Consider the following 21,449-nt stretch of genomic DNA (forward strand, 5'->3'; position numbering starts at 1 on the left):
ACTTATTTTTTAGTTTCTGCTCGGCTTCAGAATTCTCTCTCTTAAACAAAAGAAACATTTTTAGCATAGAGAAATTTCTTAGCATAGGGAGGCTACAACTGTGAAAGAGAATAAGCCAACTGTTAATACCTCACTCAAGTGGGCTCTACAAGTTCTGCTGCAGTGCCACGTGTAATCCATTAAGTCACTCGTAAGTTTTCCTAACGTATAAACGGTCACACACAATTAAAATCCCAAACCCAATCTCCGACCTTTCATTTTTTGCCCGCCCCAAAGTCCCACCTGCGAACCTACGTAAGATCCATTGCATGTCAGGTCCTTTTCTTAAATTCTCCAATCTACCCCTGACTACCCTTCTAAAGTCGAACCACTGTCTTCTCAAAACGGCTAGGTAAATATAGCTAAATATAAAGGGTAAATAAATAATTAGGAAAAGCCCGAGAAAGCGACCCAACCTGAATCCGTCCCTTTTAATTCCCGATGGCACTCTGCTGCGGAATGGTTTCCCAATCTTTATTTATCGTCTGTTGTCTTTGTCTTTTCAAGCTCAGATTTTTCTCTCTCACACACTCCACACACCCTCATAAATAATCAATCTCCGGAATAGAAATGGAAGTATGATCCTTGTTGTATAAACCGAATACCGATTGCGAGTTTCCGATTTCCAAAAAACTGCTCCGTTTACATATATCAGCGACGAAAGGTCATTCTTTTCTATTTAAGTGCTTCGTTTTCAGGTTCGCCGGTCGTCGTTTTTATTGTTCTGCGATTGTGCAAAGAACAGAAGAAGCATTTGATTAATTTTTGTTGTTGTTGTTTGCAGAGGTATTTGGTATTCTTGGACTTTGTGGAGGTCGGCAAGATTTGAGGGGTGGGCCGGTGGTTCGTTTGTTTTGTTTGTTTCGTGAAATTTACTTTTCTATGGAGAGAAATTGACGACTTCTCACTTGTTTTTTTTAAGGTATTTCAGTTTCTCGTGCACACCATATCAGTATGATCTGCTAAGGAAAATAAAGTTTTGTTCTTTTTGTTTAGCAATTTACTTACAAACACTGTTTCATGACGATGACTCTCTATGATTTTGTACTCATCTATTCATTTCTCGTGAGATATATGTGCTTGCTGTAAACCAGCAACCAAACTTACTACCTCACGTGTTTTACAACAAGGGTAGCACGTGATGCTACTCGATTCAAGCATGACCCAGTTTCTTCTTCTCTAGATTCTTTTTGTTTTCAATTGCTTTGGACTTTACCTAAATCATCCATTTGTTTGCAAAATTTGAGTTTACCCAAATAAGCTATGACTCTCTTCTTTTGATTTTGAATCAAAATGGCCTAACTTTTCCTTTTATGTTGCTTAAATTTCCCTTCTTTGCTTGTAATAACAAGCCATAGAATTGTACTTGAAACTTTATTTGTAGGCAGCATGACAACGCTATAGTAGGACATGTATTATTGTCTATTGGATTCCCACCTATGAATTTCAACTTTGCTAGTTCAGATGCCACTGATTGAATTCTTGCAATGATCAAATGAGCGCAATTAGGCTTTTTAGGAACTTAACCTACAATTAGGCTTAATGTATAAAAACAGCAAAGTTAATAGGGCTGTTGGAAAAGACGTTGTTGATGAAGCTTACTTATTTGCTTTTCTCGTGAAGATGATATGATTGTCCTAAATTTTTATCTTATCTATAGGCTTCAATTGCAATTTAAGGGTATGATTTAAAAACTGATTGCATTTTTATTGCCTATTTAAACAATGATGATGTGTATTGAATATTATAGGTCCCAGCAGAAGAAAAGGGAACAAAAAGAATAGTAGGCCGACGTGAAACACACGAGTTAATACATATTCTTTCTCTAGATTCTCTCTGCATAGACTTTGTGTTCATTCATTTTATTCTTCTACCTAAATACATGTTTTCAGTCCTTTGAATGTTGTTTAACTTTGGCTTCTTCTTCTTCTTTTTGTTCATCCATGTCTTAAATTCAAAAGGGAATTCCACCCTCTTTTAATGGTCTCGATTTACGTGTTAAAGTATCTTGCTTTTCTCTTTTCTTCAATATGCTCATCATGGTTACCATCATTTTAAATCTTTATTATCCCTACTTTTTCCTCTTTTTTATTTAAATCTTTTTACATGATCCTCTTCTGATCATTTCCATAATCGTTATTCTTTCCAGATGGAATCTGTGAAATTGTCATCCATGGCTCCCAAAAAGAGCAAATTTGCACGCACTGTTTCGAAAGTTCTTCATCTCCGGACAGCATCTGGGATTGCCCCGGAGGATGATGTGCAGAAATTGAAGTCCCAGGAGAAGTTCAACGATGGGGAAATTGGCGGTAAGAGAACAGTTAGTAGGCCGGAGTCCTTGAGCACTAAAAGTGATGAAAAGTACCGAAAGAATAATCTTGGTGTGGAAGCTCTTGTTGCGAAACTGTTTGCTACCATTTCGTCTGCCAAAGCAGCATATGCTCAGTTACAGTGTGCTCAGTCTCCTTATGATGTTGATGGGATTCAAGCAGCTGATCAATTGGTTGTTACAGAGCTGAAGAATCTGTCCGAATTGAAACGTCGTTATAATAGAAAACAGTTTGATCCATCTCCGGGGACTGCCTTGGTCTTGGCAGAAGTTGAGGAGCAGAAGAGCGTATGCAAGACCTACGAAATCATGGGGAAAAAGCTGGAGTCTCAGTTGAGGCTCAAGGAGTCCGAGATCATGTATCTTGAAGAAAAATTGGAAGAATCGAAAAGGCAGAACCAATCACTCGAGATGAGATTAAATCAAAGCGGACAACTTTATGTGCTTGACAATCTTCGTCGATCGGGTTTGAGTCCTAGCCATTTCGTTGCAGTCGTTCAGTTTACAGTTAAGTCGATCCGAACCTTTGTGAAGTTGATGATTGATCAGATGAGAACTGCTGGATGGGATCTTGATGCTGCAGCCAATTCAATTGTACCAGATATTGCCTACTGGAGAGCTGATGACAAATGCTTTGCATTCGAATCTTTCATTTGCAGAGAAATGTTCGATGCTTTCAACATACCAAATTTCGGTCTTTCGAATGTATCTTTACCAGAGAAAAGCAATCTGCAGCAGTTCTTTTTCAAGAGATTCACAGAACTAAAATCTGTGAAAGCAAAGGATTATCTCACGCAGCATCCAACATCGACATTTGCCCAATTCTGCAGAGCCAAGTACTTGCAACTCATTCATCCCCGGATGGAAGCATCATTTTTTGGCAACTTGCAACTTAGAACCCTTGTGAATTCTGGTGAATTGCCAGACAATACATTCTTTACATCATTTGCAGAAATGGCGAAACGGGTGTGGCTTCTACATTGTTTAGCTTTTTCTTTCGAGCCAGAAGCTTCAATCTTTCAAGTTAGCAGGGGATGCCGATTTTCGGAGGTTTACATGGAAAGCGTAGCAGAAGAAGCACTGGTTTCTGCATATAATTCATACGAAACAGATCCACCGGTGGCATTCACAGTAGTTCCGGGTTTCAGGATTGGTAAAACTGTTATACAGTGCGAGGTGTACCTTTGCCAAACTGAAACAAAGCTGAACCATTGATGGGATTTGAAGCAGGCATAGTTATGATTAGTTATGAGTAAAATTAGGTCCTGTTAAGTGATTGAAGTGAAGGTTTGACATATGAGAGGACCCACAGAACGTGGGAGTGATGATAGTATTTTCTTTTTCTGTATTTTGAGTAAAAGAAAAAGAAAAAGGACCGTTGGGCAGTCTTAGTATATTCAAAAACTGAATTATTGAAAAACAGAACATGCTCACAAATTTTGTTAATATTTAGGCAGGGGGGTATGGTATTGTTTCCTCTCATCTCTTCCTATGTTTTGATGTTTTCAATGTAAATAATAATTAATTCTATATACAGGGATTTTTGCATTTTCGTTGCTTTCCCAAATGTCAGATTCTGGCTTTTATGCAATTGAATGACCTGTTTGGTTACTTAATTTTTTCAAAGAAGAGATTTAAAGTCTTTTTTGTTGGTCATTTTCATGTTCCTGAGCTGCAGTTGTTTGGTTGCTCATTTTTATATGTTTCTGTTTGCATTTTCATTTCAAAAGGAAAAGTGGTAAGAGTTTGGTTAGCGACTGTTTTCATTTTACATTTGAAAAACGGGAATCCATGGTTTTTGGAAAAACAGATTTTTTCAACAGCAAACCGTAATAGTAAACAACAAACAATAGGTAAAATAAATGGGTTTTAAGTGTTTAGTTAGAAAACTGATGTTCATATTAAAAAGGAGAGTTTTAGGCGTTTAGTTAGAGAACTGCTGAAAATTTTTTTTTTTAGTAGTGGAGAATTTTTGTTTTTCCAACAACAAATCGTTATAACAGACAACATATAATCTCAACGAGTTAGTATAATCTAAACAAGCCCTACTTTTAACATCAGAAATTCCAAATAAAAATTTATATAAAATTAAATAGTAATTGGGTTAACAATATAGTAAATATTTACTAAAATAGTTAGATTGTTTGCAATTGTTTTGACAATAGTAAATATTAAACATACTAAATATTTAAGGGAACTTTTTTGAGATCAACTTTAGAAAGATCGATATAACAACGATTTATCTAACAGTTTAGTTTAGTTTTATGTTAGATAAGAATAGAATAGATATTGATAACATTATAAGTAAAATACTAACAACTTTGAATTCTAAGGGTATGTATAAAAGACTCCTAGTAATTTAATGGCAAAGTAGAAAATGAGCCCAATGACAAGATAATAACAGCAAAACAATAAATAAATTCGCACAACTTGCTAACGAAGTAACATCACACGACGTGTGGCTCTGGAGACATTGCTGTGTGGGTTGAAACTCGAGCAGTTCAAAGGATAAGTTGGCGGGGGACTAGCCGTGTGGCTTTTCTTCCAGACAAGTTTGAGGCTCACACTAGGATGGTTCACATGGCATGTGTCATTAATGACACGCCGTGCTAATTAATAAAAGAGAAGCATAAACTCATCAACAATCCCACTCGTCATGTGATTTTCCTCACTCAATTTCAAAATACTCATCTAACTCATATAACGTGTGACTAACCTCACACGCCGTATGAGCCATGTATCAATGTCCCTTGCCTTGTTTCAATTGATGCACTCATCAGTTAAATATCATTTTTTATTCTTTTCCTTGCCAAGATGTCCATTTTAGATGATCTCCAATTTATAAGCTGTGTTTTTGTTCCAATCCATTTCCTCATTTTATCCCTCTAAATAAAAAAATTAATTCAAATAATAATATTTATATAACAAAATATAAAATACTATATATATATATATAAATAAGTAAGTAAATAGAAAAATAAAAAGGTAGTAATAAAATATTATTCAAAGTTAAATTTGTGGAAAAAAACAATATCCATCAAAGATATGATGATAATCGGAGAACCAAACGTTATCAAATTTCCAACATGAATTTACGGATGAATGGGAAGAAATCTCCCTAGACTATCCATTGGAATAGTTTTCTCCCTGGATTTTCCATTGTTCTTACGCATGTTTTATGTATTTATTTTTTCTTGACAACCTAGCTTAGCTTTTTTCAAATTAGCTAATAATGCCAAATAAAAATGATTAGATTGCTTGTCATTTCAAGTTATAATATTTTTTGTTTTGGACAAAAAGTTGTAAGAATTAAAACTGTCACTTTCATATGAAATAAAGAAATACAACACAAACCTTTTATTTTTATAAAAAATTTCAAAGTTTAAAAATCTCCTTCATTTTTATTTAATAGATAAAAACTTATTTGGTTAGGTTAATGCGTTAAAAGTATGAGCATGTAGTTTATCTACTTTGCTCTATAGTTTGTTGTTAGAAAAACTGTTTTTATTCATAACCAAACATTTAAAGCTTTTTATTTTTAAAATATAAAAATAAATATAATGAGAAAATAGAATAAACTAACACCCCATGATAATTAAAATTAGGCTTAATACATTCTTAGTCACTTTTTATTATTGACTTGTTTAAAATGACAAATTGACTCTATAAAATGTGTCTATTAGCCATTTGAACTTTAAAATTAAAGTTGATCAGCCTTCTGAATTCGCTTAAATTGCACAAATTTCAACTTTTCTAAAATCTCTTCCTACCCCGTCACGCAGATTTTAAAGGGTTAATAGCTCTATTTAAACAAATTTAAAGGGATAAATTGAATATTTTAAAAATATAAGGAACAATTGATATTTTTTTAACAAATACAGAGGATTAAAAATGTATTAAGTTTTAAAATTATTATCAAACATCATACTTTAATTAGCAGTAATTTTATGATTAGTGACTAACCAAATAATATTGAAATACTAGAATTGAGAAATTAATTAATTAAATAAACTATAAAATTTTCATTCTATGATTCTAATCTAATAGTAACTAAATTCTATTTGTTAAATTATTGATTAGGTGAATATTACTGTATATATTAGTTTAATGGCCTATTTGGTTCAGCTGTTAGTTATTTACAGTTGTTGTTAGCTATTTATTGTCAGCTGATTAATTGATGTTCGGTAAAATTGTGATTACCTGTTATTGTTAGTACGTAAAATGTCTAATATAGACATATTTTAAATTAATCAACAAATAAATTATAAAAATTAAAATTGTAAAACACATTAATAAAATTAAAATTAAAAATTTATTGAATAAAGTAAAACCTTGTTCTTTGGGTAATAATATTATAGAGATAGGAATAATATTAAAGAATAAATGTGTTGCATCAAGAATCATAATTTTGTTAACATCAAATAAATACAAACATTTTTTCATGAAAAGCTCCAAAACACTTCTATTTCTATTAAAAAAAAAGCTAAAAGATGTTGTATAAACATAACCAAACACTATGACTCTGTTTAACAAATAGCTGTTAGCCGGTTATTTTTTTATTTAGTTGATTTGACTAGCTGTTTATGTAAACTTGATTGGTAAAACTTAACTGATTGTTAATAGTTGTTTGTGTAAAATGACAAATAAGGACATTGGTATTTTATGATTATTTTTTTTTATAATTCATATTCTTAATCATCTTCTAAAAAAAAATCATATACACATACTATAATTTAGATCTTTGCAATACATAAAAATATATTTAAACAATAAAATTAATTATTCTTAGGTTTGTAGTAATAAAAGTGAGATTTTCATTTATCATCCTAAATCTTACATAATTACTTTAAACTTAGAGTATTAATAGTATATTGGATATTATGTAATACACTTTCTAATATATACCAATTAATTTATAATTTAACAATTTTTAAAATAAAAACCTGATATTTTTATATTCTTTTCAAAATTTTCAATAATATTCATTAGTTTAATTGTTAATTTTAATCCATATAATTTTGAATAGAAACATACTTTTCAAAAACATAATAATAAATTTAGATTTATTAATTGATATTTACTACTTAAATATAGCTAGATGAATATGTTTATCATCTGATTAATTTATTTTTAGTAAATGAAACTAACAATATTTGTTTGAGTAAATGGTGATAGTTAGAGATAAAAATATCTTTTAAAAGAGATAGAACAAAAGCTAAATGAAAACCTTTTCAAAACTAGAAGTTTGAGCACAAAAAGATCTTTCAAACATTTCTTCAGGTTTGCTAGTTATAACCTCTAAATTTTACCTCAATCCTCTATTTATCAAACATGGCTAATTTTATGTAATTTGGAGTGAAACATTAAACGTTGTTCTAAAAATTGAAAAAACAAACACTCTAATTTTTTTTAGGTCAATTGGTGTCTTTTAAAAAAACATTTATTTTCTTCTTTATGGATAATTAATAACAGCATGGTGTAACTAATTAAGGTTGAGTTAAATTGTTAAGGGTCTTACTTCATTTACTTAGAAATTTCGAATTTGATATATGAAAAAAAAAACTTTATTGAAAGAAAATATAGTTAAAAGATGTCTATTGAAACTCAAACTCAAACCAAGCAATCCAATGAATATAAAAAGAATAAGGGTATAAGGCAAATTTTATTTTAAAGCAAAGAAATTCAAGAATACTAGTATATGGCATGTACAATATCATTTTGGAAAACGTACCAGAACAAAATTGATCTGACATTGGGGATAATATTAAGGGTAAACAATTTATAAGTCCCTATAGTTTTACATATTATATTAGTTAGTCCTTGTGTTTTTTAAAATAATTATATAGTCTCTAAGTTTCATCTCTTTCCACTCTTTAGTCCTACTTTAGAATCCATGATCAAATTAAATTAAATAACGACAAAACTACCCTTTCTTATATTTTGTAATGATAAAACATTTAATTTTTTATATTTTCTATTTTTTTCCCACACGTAATTTCTTCAAATATATAGTATTTGATTTAATAATAAAAAATTCATAAAATTTTAAATTAGCGGTGTAAATTTTGTTTCATTAAAAAAATAATGAAAATACCTTAAAATTATAAAATCAGGAGTAGAATTATATAAAATTATAAATTTTGATTTTTTTAATAAAAAAAATTCAAATAATAAATAAAATGAGAATAAAAAATTAAGAAAATAAATAATAACTTTTTTATATAGTAATATGTATAAATATAAAAATATTAGTGTATATATATTATATAAATTTAATATAAATATATTGATTAAATTTAAAAAATAAAAGATAAGTTTTTTATTTATATAACTAAGGGTATTTTTGTACTTTAATGTAGAAAAATAAAAGGAGGGACTAAACAATTGATTAATACCAAACTTAAGAACTTTAAAATATATGTGTGGACTGACTAGTTTATTAGATAAAAACATAGGGACTAATTAATTATTTACCTAATCTTAATATGAATATGAGAAGAAATGAATTTTCCTTTTCGTTGTATTAAATAATAATTAATGTGGATCAAAATTTCAAATCGGGTTTTAAATTCGAGAAGCTTTTATTTATTGAGAGAGAGAGAGAGAACTAACTAAAGAAAGAAAAAAGTGTTGTGAAGGAAGAAGGCTAATTTCATTAGATGTCGGTACATTACTTGAATTAATTAAGTATATAAAATATCAGCAACCATATTTTTGAGATCAAATTTGGACGGTTTGTGGCATTTAATTATGAGGGACCATTAGTCTTAACTCTTGGGTTGGGGGAGCATATATAATCAACCAATGGGTGTTGCTATATATCGCCCCTGTTTTCCTACTTACTGTCCGGTTTTTACCATTTTTGTCCTTTTACCTTGTTTTACCTAAAAAATTAGAACTCTTTGTCTCAATCCCAAAAAACACAAAAAATAGAGTAAAAATGGACCCGAGAACCCCGGAATTTGAAGATTTCTTCCCAAACAAGGTAACAATCGAACTTAAACCTTTAAATATGTAAATTTAAAAAAAAATTGCAAAATTTTCTGTTATTTTGAAAAATTTCCGGAAATTTTGTTGATGGCGGGTGCTAGACCCGCCATTAATATAGTAGTGGCGGGTCTTGGACCCGCCATTACTCGTATGTGGACGGATCTAAAACCCGTCCACTCAAGACAAGTGACGGGTCCGAGACCCGCCAGTTGTCTGTATGATGGCGTGTGGCGGACCCGCCATGTCTTACATAACGGCGGGTCTGTCACCCGCCAGCTACTGTACACAGGCGGGTCCTTGACCCTCCAAGTACAAATACAACGGCTCCAAAAGCCGCTGTTTTAACCGTATTTTGCCTATTTTTTTAATTTTTTTTAAATATTCATTAATTTTTGTTTAATTTTAGGAACCAGACAATATTTGGATTGGTGACGGTATTGATTATAGTACACGTTTCATTACAAGCGTATTTTTCCACACAAGTATTAAAGCGATTCAGTGGGCTAAAGCTGTGGCAATTAAAAATGGTTTCGAGATTGTTATTTCTTCACACAAACACGACGGAATGGAAAAGCTTCTAAGATGTTCACGTGGAAAACGATATAGAGGAAATACGAATCCTTTAGAAGATGATTCACGTAGGAAAACTAAAACTAAGGCGTGTGGGTGTCCTTTCCGGATTAAAGTCAAACAGTTGAAAGATTTTTCGGGTTGGGAGATCATTGTTTATGCCGGAGAGAAGGGTAAGCATAATCATGACTTGTGTGTTTATCCACAAGGACACCGACATACGTAATGTTAACTCATGTATTTATGGCAAAATCAGGTATGTTAACTCATGTATTTATGGCAAAACAGCCCGCCCAGACGTAATGTCGGGGCAAAATCCCTGCCGGATTTTGCCTAGGGGGGCCAAATGGCCCGCCGGGGTAAAATCCCGAGATTTTGCCCAAGGATTAGGCAAAATCCCTGGGGATTTTGGCCTTGGCGGGCCGAATGGCCCGCCACTTATGCAGGAATGGCGGGTTTGGGACCCGCCATCGATGCATAAGGGGCGGGCCATTCGGCCCGCCCCTACAGTACAGCAGGCGGACAAAACTGCCCGCCAAGGCAAAAATTAAAAAATAAAAAATATTTTTTTTAACGTATAACGACTTACCAGTGGAACGAACAACCCTTTTCCTCGACCTCCATGACCCGCCATGATGTTTTAGACTTCAAATGTTCAAGTGAGGTTAAGTTTTTGAAAAAATGAGGGTAGGAGTTAGAAAAGTGGGGGAAGGGGTTCAAATCCTATAATTTGAAAAAAAAATGAGGAAAAGGGTAAAAATGTAAAAATCGAGCGGTAAGTGGGAATTTACGGGCGGTATATAGCAACCCACTTTATTTTTCTTTTCCCCTGTCAATTTTTGTTTCTATTAATTATTTTGCAAATAGAAACACTGAGTTATTTTCATAATTGTTTTTTTTTTCTTTTTGACAAAAGTTATTTTCATAATTGTTGATCGACTCATGCATATGAACAAAGAGTCAGAAAAACATCTCCTAAAAATACGTATCTTTTAAGTTGTTTAATAACGTAATTTTCATTTTTTTGTAAAGATATGATAGTTTTTTTTTTTTTTTTTTTTTTTTTTTTTTTTATCTATAACGATAAAATAGTCTTCATGTGATTGTATAGATAGAATAGAACATGCGTTAGGTTTCGGGTTAAGTAAGAATTATGGCTTCTTTGTATTCTCTCCACCCCTCTCTCTATTTGTTCTTCGTCGTTAATAAATTCTGAGTTAATTATGTTCTAAAGTCTTTATATTTTTCAGTTCTATTATGGTACAAAGTACATCCTGTGCTAATATTCACAATTTCAATTACTTTGAAAAGACAGAACACCGTGATTTTTGAGAGCTCCTACAATACTAATATAATAGATCTCGTCCCGGCCATTAGATATCATTATTAGTAATTCCAGAAAAATAACAAATTTCTATTGAACTAGTCTTCTTTATTAAAATAAAAACACCATAAATATTCATACAACTAATTGAGATAATTTCTTCAACATGTCAAGGAATAAATAAAAATTGTTTTAATTGTAACACAAGTCTAGTTGGTAAACTAAGAGTATAATTTCCTATAGCTAATGCAACAACTTTTGCTCCATTTTCAACTAGAAGGACCATCTCTTCGTTCCTAATTCTTTTTAGTTTCTGTATCTTGTCGAATATGAGATCTGCATTCGGTATCCAATGGTAAAAATTAGAGGATTGAATTCTCAATAAAGTACATACATGAAATAAATTTTTTTTCTTCATTGAATCTAAATATTCCTTACAATTTCTCCTCCAATATCCTTATTTGCTACAACCGTAACATATGTCTTTGGAACCAATGAGTTTGACAATCTTACCATTATTCACTATGAACTTAGACTTCTAGAGGCTTTGTTCCCTTCCTCTTCTTTGAGGGTAAATTACCATTGTCGATGTCTCTTTCTTGACTGTTAGTTCTACTTCTTTCAATATAGTTAAAAGACTAGTCAAGGTGTCTTTGGGCTTATTCATCAAATAGTTCAAGATGCAATGTAAATAGCTTTGAGGAAGGGATTGGAGAACTAAGTCAACACTTAACTTGTGGTCCATCACGAAACCAATATCCCCTACTTTCTGGACTTACTCGATTATTTTGACACAATGTGCCACAATAGAGGTTCATTCTTACATCTTGGAATGGAAGAGCATATTGGATGTCTAATATCGCTCGTTTCTGGTGTGTTTCTTAAACTTCCTAAGATGAACAAGCATGTAAATAACATCCATGTTTTCAATTGTAGCTCAGAAATCATAAAAGCTAACATGATACAAGCTACCATGCTATCGTCTTCTTTATGTCTCTTATATTCAATAATGATCTCTATAGGTGCATCATCAAGTGGGTTTTTAAATGTATCAAGCACATATGCAATATTTGCGGCCTTTAAAATGATTCTAATACTCCTATGCTAGTCAGTGAAATTGCTTCCATTAAGTTTGTTGACAGTGAAAATGCTATGAAGATCCATTTTATAACTCATGTTTGTTGATAATAAATGGCACTCATAACTTGAGATATAGAAATAAATTTTTTATTAGTTTGATTAAATTCAATTATATTCTAGAGTTTTAAAATATAATCACTTCTACTATTTTATCAAATTCAATTATATCATTTTAAAATATAACCGCTTCTATTTCATAAATTGTTTAGAATTCCTTGTCAATTAGTATGATAATGAGGGAGCTCCAAAAGTTTCAACTTTTTTTTTTTTGAAAAGAATGAAAGAATCTTATAAATCAGAATTAAGAGCCGTACAGATACAGGAGGGCGGTTCTGTTAACCAGACCAACCTATCAGAGCCAGTTGTAACTGCACGAGCTAAAGAGTGAGCAACTGTATTTGCTGTTTTGCGAACAAAAGATAAGGATGCATTTTCTATATCCTTCAACAGGACTTTGCAGTCCTCAATAATCAGGTCAATCACCGAATTACCGCTAGTTTCTCGCTGAATAGCATACACTAGCAATTGGGAATCGGATTCGATCATGACATTCCGGGTACCTGAATCTTTTAACCAACTCAACGCCTCCCGACAAGACATTGCTTCTACTAGAAATGGGTCCAGCCGACAATACAAAATACCATTTCCGGCAGCAATAAACTCGCCCGCGCTTCCCCTTAGAACGTACCCGTAGCCTGCGTAGCCCCTATCGGCAAAAACCGCTCCATCTATATTTAGTTTAAGCTTTCCCTGCGGAGGGCTGTGCCAACGTTGCTGGTTCGACATCTCCCTGCCATCAGAGCCGATACGATTATTTTGTCCAGCTCGCCACCCCGAGAGAAACTGGACAGCAGACGCGGGAAGTATAGTAGGGGTTGAATGCTTCTGATTCCACACCTGGCTGTTGCGATTTATCCATAGGAACCAGCACACCGTCGCCGCTGTTTCCGCTTCTTTCGGTTGAGATAAGTTAATAAGTCTCCAGAACTCCATGAAGGATGAACAACCATCAATTAGTCCAGAGAAACTCGTCATTCCCCATACAAGGCGAGCAACTCTGCACTTAACAAGCGCGTGCAGTTCGTCTTCCTCTTCCGTGAAGCACATCGGACAAAAGCTACTAACCTGGACCCTGCGAGTTCGTAAGGCCAATAGCGACGGAAGACAACCCGATAGGACTCTCCACAGCAAATTCTTCACCTTTGGAGGGACCTTTAGTGACCATATTGAGTCCCAAATTCCTTCATCCGCTGCTGGGACTGGTTGAGCCTCATTCTGAACTTTCCAGTATTGTTGATAAGCACTTTTCACCGAGAACTTCCCCCTTGTATCCCAGAACCACTCCCACGAATCACTAACAGCCCGCATACTGAGAGGGATGCTCCGAATGAGCTCAACATCTCTATCAACAAATAACCCCCTGATAAGTTGTAAATCCCAGCCGCCTGCTTCGGTTCTAAGGCTCTCAACTGTCCCACTACCCAAACCGGGTAAAGCACTACTTTCCACAAACGGATATAGAGGATCCGGAAGCCACGGATCTTTCCAAATATTTATTGACTCGCCTGTCCCAACGACTCTCCTAGCTCCAGAGACTATTAGTGTTTGAGCTGAAAGAATGCTTCTCCAGATGAAGCTAGGCTTGTTACCCAACTCAGCTTCCAGAAAAGAGGAGGAAGGGTAGTACCTTGCTTTGTACACCCTGGCCAACAGAGATTCTGGATTTGTAAGTAAGCGCCAACCTTGTTTAGCCAGGAGTGCTATATTAAAGAAGTGTAATTTGCGGAAACCCATACCTCCTTCACATTTCGGAACACACAACTTATCCCACGACTTCCAATGGATACCTTTCCCTTCCGTGTCAGACGAGCCCCACCAAAGAAGTGTAATTTGCGGAAACCCATACCTCCTTCACATTTCGCTCCAAATCCGCACAGAGAAGTTGAGGCAATAAAAATAGGCTCATTGCATATGAAGGGAGAGCCTGAAAAATAGATTTGAGCAAAACTTCTTTGCCGGCTCGAGACAAAAGTTTAGATTTCCAGCTTGTTACCCTGGCTCTGACCCTATCCGCAATATACTGAAATACTTGAGTTTTACATCTCCCAACCAGAGCCGGCAGTCCCAAATACGAAGCCGTAACCGTCCCAAGAGGAATCCCAAACATTGAACTCAAGCTAGTACGTACATCAGCACTGCAATTCTTACTAAAAGAAATCGAAGATTTGGAAAAATTCACTTTTTGCCCCGAAGCAGCTTCATACTGATGTAAACAATTCCGGATCTCACCACATTCCTCGCTGGTAGCTTTAAAAAACAGATAACTGTCATCCGCAAAAAAGAGGTGGGATATAGGCGGGGCTGACCTGGCAATGCGACACCCGTGGATCGAGCCTTGCTCTTCCAGCGCCTGCAGAGAAGCTGACAAACCCTCAGCACAGATCAAAAATAGATATGGGGAGATGGGGTCCCCTTGTCTGAGTCCCCTTTGAGGTAATATAGGGCCAATGGTCTGATTGTTGTGGACTATGTTATATTTGACCTTAGTAACACACTGCATAACCAGAGAAATCCATCTATCGTCGAAACCAAGCTTCTGCATCATTTGTCTCAGAAAATCCCATTCCACTCGGTCGTAAGCCTTGGCCATATCCAGCTTGAGAGATACAAAGCCTTGTCGCCCCCTGGTTTTATGCTCTAGAAAGTGATTTACTTCGAAAGCCAGCATAATATTGTCTGTGATAAGTCGCCCTGGGATAAACGCACTTTGTGTTGGAGAAATGATAATATTCAGGACCCTCTTCAGCCTGTTAGCAATCACCTTAGCCAAAATTTTGTAAATTACGTTACACAGTGCGATTGGTCTGAGGTCAGTGACTCTTTCAGGAGCAGCCTTCTTCGGTATCAGAACAATGTTGGTTTCGTGAATATCTTTAGGAAAAACCCCTTCATTCAACCACTGTATACAAGATTGCACCACATCAGGTCCAACCAAACCCCAATAATGCTGATAGAAACACGAATTAAACCCATCAGGGCCTGGGCTTTTATCCGGGTGCATGGAGAACACTGCCTTTTTAATTTCATCCTCCGTATATGGCTGAAGAAGCTCCGCATTTAGCTCAGCCGAGATTCTTGTATGAACATTGTTTAGCACAGGGGCAGCCACACAACCAGAAGAAGAAAAGATATCCTGGAAGTAATCTGAGATGAGAGAGGCCAAACCCGAATTCCAATCAACCCACATACCTGATTCGTCTTTCAATTTCTTTATCTCGTTCTTCTTCCGTCTGATACTGGCAGCTGAATGAAAGAATTTGGAGTTGAGATCCCCAGACTTTAGCCAAAGAGCCTTGCTTCTCTGTTTCCAATATGTCTCTTGTTGAAGAAGTAATTCATCAAGGCGAATACGGGCTGCTGCAAAGGCTTCGCGATCAGGTGTGTTTTCTTTGCCTTTCAACCTTTTAATATTAGCACGACACTGCCGAATCTCCCTCTTGAAGCGGTTCCGAACAGCCGACCCCCACTTCTCAAGGACCACACCACAATTTCTCTGTTTGTTAAGAAGCCCGCTGGCTGCAGAATGATGCCACGCCGTTGAAATCTGTTCTAGAAAATTTGATTCCTCTACCCAGGAATTCTCAAACCTAAATCGCCGAGTCACTGAGCCAGAACTGCTGTCAAGCGATAGAAGGAGAATAGAATGATCACTGCAGTGGGAATCCTCATTACACACAGACGCAGAACTAAACAAGGAGAACCAATTTGAATTAGCAAGAGCCCGATCAAGTTTTTCCTCTATAATGTTCGTAGTGCCTCGACCCCTTTCCCAAGTGAATGAATGACCTGACATGTGAACTTCCGCCAACCCACACTCTGTGACAACTGCGTTAAAACCCCTCAAGAGTGCTGGAGGGTGCCTATTTCCACCACGCTTCTCAGATTGTGAAAGGATATCATTGAAATCTCCAATAACGACCCAAGGTTCAGCGTTCCCTGCGTGCAAACCTCTTAATAGCTGCCAAGAATCTGCCCGCCTCGCTCTCTCGGGAAAGCCATAGAAACCGGTTAATCGATACTCCGACAAACCTAGTAATGTAACCTTGAAATCAATAAAGTTTGGGGAAGAACCCAAGAGCTGCACCGAATTAGGAGTTTTCCACAACAGAGCTAAACCCCCTCCATTGTTGACAGGATCCACAAAGAAGAGTCCTTGGAAGGAGAGCTTCTTTTTCAGAGCTTCTACTTTAGACCGACTGCATTTAACCTCCATCAGAAAAATGAATTCGGGATGAAATCGAGTGGCAAAGTCTGCCAGTTGACGAACTGTCCGGGTGTTCCCAATCCCCCGGCAGTTCCAGGTTAAAATACTCATTGCTCTTCGCGAGCCGGTGATCCTCGGCTCGCTTCTGAACTGCTTCTGACTCCTTCGTCCTTTCCAAACGAACTAACCTGATCAAACTCCATGCCTACTGTCTCACTGTTCATTTTACCGCCTCCCTGGATATCTGTCCGCTTACGCTTTGGATCGGTTATCTCAATGCCCTCCTCTTCAGGCAATTTGACAGTATAATACTGGTTGTTTGCTCCTGTCTGAGCCTCATTTTCTTTACCTTTTGTCCCCATAGTACTCTTCCCCTTTCCACCAAAACCCGGTGGGATCTCTGGAGCCAGTTTTGGGATGCTAACAACACAGGGAATTGCTGCCTGCCCTACCTTGATGTTTGGCTCGTTCAAGATACTGGACTGAGGGAGAAGTTGGAGAGGTCGGTTCAGCAGAAATTTTGATTGCGGTTGGATGGAGGAGCGTCGATTAGGAGCTCTGAGCCAGGGTGCATAGACTCTTTCAACTTTGTTTGGATCTCTTACTTGTAACAGGGCAGGGCAAAATTTATCAGGATGCCCGAGATGCCCACACACAAAACAGAACGTCGGCAATCTCTCGTATTTAAAATTCACCCAGAATACAGTACCTCCTGACACACTAATCTGCATTTTCCTCTTCAGCGGAGCATAGACATTCATAGATACTCGGATGCGAAGGTAAGTTCTGTCAAAACCTGAGAAGTTGTTTGGATCAGCCTCAATGAAAGCCCCCACAAAATTCCCAATACTAATTGCAACACGTTCAGACATAAAGCCAACTGGGAGATCGTAAACCTGCAGCCAGAAATCAGAATGAGATAATATCACATCCATGGGATTTTGTCCCTCATCAAGAGGCTTGAGGATGAGAAGGTGTTGCTCGAAGGTCCACGGTCCCCCCTGAACCACTCTATCACGCTCCCACGGATGATAGAATTCGAAACGAAAAAGGTTAGGACCCATATCTTCAATAAAAATACCTTTAGAAGGGCTCCAGACATCCGCCAATGTCGTTTTCATATACGAGCTCTTGATCGGGCGATCAGTGAGAAAGGTTCCAATCAAGCACCAGGTCCTTGGTTGCTGTTGTGGCTCAGTCTCATCGGGTTGCAGAACTAAACCCGAATTAGCTTCCTCCTCAAGGGTAATTAGGGCGCTTTTATCAGTGATAAAATCCATGTGGTTGATCAGCTGGCGGGATGAGGTTGAGGGTATTTGTGAAAAAGGCCAATTAATTTCCCAGGAACTGTCACTAATAGGGTTGAGAAAGTATGGAAGGCTGAAATCGAAATAAGGGTGATGGTTCGACGGCACTGCGAGGGGAGATGGGCGATTGGGTAGGTGCGGAGATGGTGAAGGAGGTAAGGGGTAAGGGTTGATGTGAGGGGAAAGCGTAACCTGGTGCAGAAAAGCAGGGTGGCCGGCGGCGGCGGTAGGAGAGTAGAAACTAGGCTCGTCAATTTGCGAGAGATTCTCAATTCTTTAATTAACAGTTTGTCGTGAATCTTGTTCCAAAAGTTTCAACTTAAAATTCTTTTAAGCAATCATATCTATTCAGTTAGATTATTAATCACGTTCATAACTTAATATTGTATATCTTTCTAACTTTTGCCTATTAGATTAAATAATGCTAGGTAGCTCTAATTTTTTTTTTTTTTTTTTTTGGAAACAACTAGGTAGCTCTAATCTAATTATTTAATCCAATTTTAATCAATCATATCTGTAGTTTAGTGCTTTTGTGAAGTTAGACTCATAATTTAAAATTTTAGTCTATGTAACGACTAGAAGCAAAATTAACGAGCTCACCGTAAAAATAGCACATCCGGATTTCCACATTTTTTAGACTTTATGGATCCGGCCCAAAGTTTTTAATGGGCTTCATTTTATTGAAATCCATTGAAGCAATTGTAACGACAGAAAGACTGCTAAAGCCCATTTTTGTTGTAGTGAGCCTAACCTTAAAAGAAGCAAATAAGATTTTTTTTTATTTTTATTTTATTACTTTGGGTCCCATTTGATACGATATGATGTAATGTAAAGCAATACAATGTAATGTAATGTAATCAATGTTGTAATGTAATAAAAGTTATAATGTAATAATGATTCAATTACAATATTTGGTTGTTAAGTTTTAAAAAAGTTGGTGAAATGTAATTATTATTACAATACTTATGTTTCAATATAATAACGGGACAATTACAAAACTAGCACCTTTTAAGGTGTTAGTTTTCTTTTCTAACTCATTTTGAAAAACTAACCAAAACTAACACATTTCAATAAGTAACTTTCAAGTTTACCCCCATCTTCTTCCTTAACATAACTGTGTCTTTGTCTTTCCCATTCTCTCTCTTTCTCGCGCTCTCTCTCTCTCTAAAGAACAGAACAATCTACAGAACGACTACGAATACTACAACAATCAATCCAACTCACAGTTCATATAACAAAATTTTTACAATCATATAAGTTTTTCATTGGGTTTTAGTTTTATTGAAAAGATTTCAAGCTTAGCCCATTCATTGTTAAGGTGAACGGCGAACGGAAGAGGAGGAAGAAGCGACCCTTTTTCCGGCAACCTCGTCCCAATATATATTGTTTCTCTTCATTTTTCATGTTTTTCCTGATCGTGCGAACCCAAAAAACAGTGGCATTGTTATCTGAAAATAGATTTTGGTTGGAATATCAGTTTCAGATTTTTCCCCGACAGTGTCGATATCTGTAAATATTTGTCGATATCTGTAGATATTTGTAGATATTTGTAGATATCTGTAGATATGTGTCGATATCTGTCGATATCTGTATATGTGTTGTCGATATCTGTAGATATCTGTCGATATCGACAACACATATCTACAGATATCGACAAATATCTACACATATCTACATATATCTACAAATATCTACAGATATCTACAAATATCTACAGATATCGACAAATATCTACAGATATCGATACTATCGGGGAAAAATCTGAAACTGATATTCCAACCAAAATCCATTTTCAGATAATAATGATACTGTTTTTTGGGTTCGCGCCACCAGGAAAAACATGAAAAAGGAAGAGAAACAATATATATTGCCGGAAAAAGGGTCGCTTCTTCATCCTATTCCGTTCGCCGTTCACCTTAACGATGAATGGACTAAGCTGTAAATCTTTTCAATAAAAACTAAAACCCAATGAAAAACTTATATGATTGTAGAAATTTTGTTATATGAACTGTGAGTTGGATTGATTGTTGTAGTATTCGTAGTCGTTCTGTTCTTTAGAGAGAGAGCGCGCGAGAAAGAGAGAGAATGGGAAAGACAAAGACACAGTTATGTGAAGGAAGAAGATGAGGGTAAACTTGGAAGTTACTTGTTGAAATGTGTTAGTTTTGGTTAGTTTTTCAAAAGGAGTTAGAAAAGAAAACTAACACCTTAAAAGGTGTTAGTTTTGTAATTGTCCCTATAATAACCCATTGGGTGTACATTCAGAGATGGATAAAATTGCTTTTTACTCTTATTTTTATGTAAAGGATCTAGTAGGTTGTGTAGCTTTTGCTATCTTCTTTTTTTCCATTTGGATTTTTTATGCTCCTAATGTTTTTGGGCATCCCGACAAAGTTAGAAATTTCAATTATTCTCAAATTTTTATGCATGAGAACATCATCCATATATGATGATTAAAAACTTATTAGTTTTTGTTCGTTTTTTCTGTTTTCGTATTTTCACGTTTTTTTGCATATTTCGTGTTTTTCACTTCTTTTCCATTTTCCGTTTCCGCATTTTCCCCATCTTCCGAGTTTTCTCTTATTTTTTTCTTTTTCGTGTTTCATGTTTTTTCTCATTTTTCTATTTTTCATGTTTTTATGCTTTTTTGCTTTCATATTTCCCCATTCTTCGTATTTTTCATGTTTTTCCCATTTTATGTTTTACCTTTTAATAATAATTGTGGATAATAAATATATGTAACAAAAAAATATATTTGGGTTAGTCGTAATGAGATTTTATGTAATCCTCATTGCATAAATTTGTAAAGAAAAATTGAGTGATGTAATTATGATTCAATTACGTTAAAAATAATAGATTAATTCAAATATGGTAATCAACATTCATTATAATGGACATTCTATTACAACGTACCAAACGGACCTTAAGTTCATATCCAGACATTACGATTTCTTGATTATTTTCTATTGTTGATCTCATTTTCACAATTGAGCCTTTTTCCAAAATGTATGATTTTTCTTTTTGGGTTCAGCGATCTCACTTAGATTGTATCAATCAATATGCAAAGATTTTTAGAACTGAAATGGATAATTTGATGCTCCTTCTTTCTCACTTTCTATTTAGAAAAGCATTGAAAAGGAGTTTCCTTTTAAATACTAAAAATTTGAAACAGATAAGTTTGTTGGATTTTTTTCCCATTCAAAACATGCACAAACAAAAACTAAAAAATCTGAAAAAACCAATAACAAGATTTATGCGATTGAATGAAACCGAAACAAAATAATAATAATAATAATAATAATAATAATAAAACCATCTTTTAATTGCTCAATATTTTTTATTTGTTATATTTAGCTTTTAATAAATTATAATTGCATACATAAAACTCCAAAGTTAAGAGTGTGCAAGTAGCTACAAATATCAAATCCCAGTTAAAAACGTATAGTCTATTTCATTTTTGAGTTTAAATTTGTATTTTTTATAATT

The 21,449-nt window shown here is 35.1% G+C and overlaps 1 protein-coding gene across 3 annotated transcripts; it reads left to right on the top strand.

Moving 5' to 3' along the window:
- The first annotated feature begins 338 nt into the window (after window positions 1-338).
- On the top strand, window positions 339-3,931 carry LOC136218762 (protein GRAVITROPIC IN THE LIGHT 1). Of its 3 annotated transcripts, XM_066005850.1 has the most exons (4): window positions 339-737; window positions 824-961; window positions 1,790-1,845; window positions 2,189-3,931. In XM_066005850.1, exon 4 carries the CDS (start codon window positions 2,189-2,191, stop codon window positions 3,581-3,583), a length of 1,395 nt encoding a protein of 464 aa, XP_065861922.1. In that variant the 5' UTR covers window positions 339-737; window positions 824-961; window positions 1,790-1,845; the 3' UTR covers window positions 3,584-3,931. The 3 variants fall into 3 exon arrangements, with proteins under 3 accessions (XP_065861922.1, XP_065861921.1, XP_065861923.1); XM_066005849.1 differs by lacking the exon at window positions 1,790-1,845 and having other exon boundaries at window positions 341-737; XM_066005851.1 differs by lacking the exon at window positions 1,790-1,845 and having other exon boundaries at window positions 341-703.
- Window positions 3,932-21,449: the final 17,518 nt, after the last annotated feature.

This window comes from Euphorbia lathyris, chromosome 2, assembly GCF_963576675.1.
Source record: "Euphorbia lathyris chromosome 2, ddEupLath1.1, whole genome shotgun sequence".
NCBI lineage: Eukaryota > Viridiplantae > Streptophyta > Magnoliopsida > Malpighiales > Euphorbiaceae > Euphorbia > Euphorbia lathyris.

Excerpts from the sequence above, each read along its gene's own strand:
- LOC136218762 (XM_066005850.1), top strand. The coding sequence starts at position 2,189 with ATGGAATCTGTGAAATTGTCATCCATGGCTCCCAAAAAGAGCAAATTT.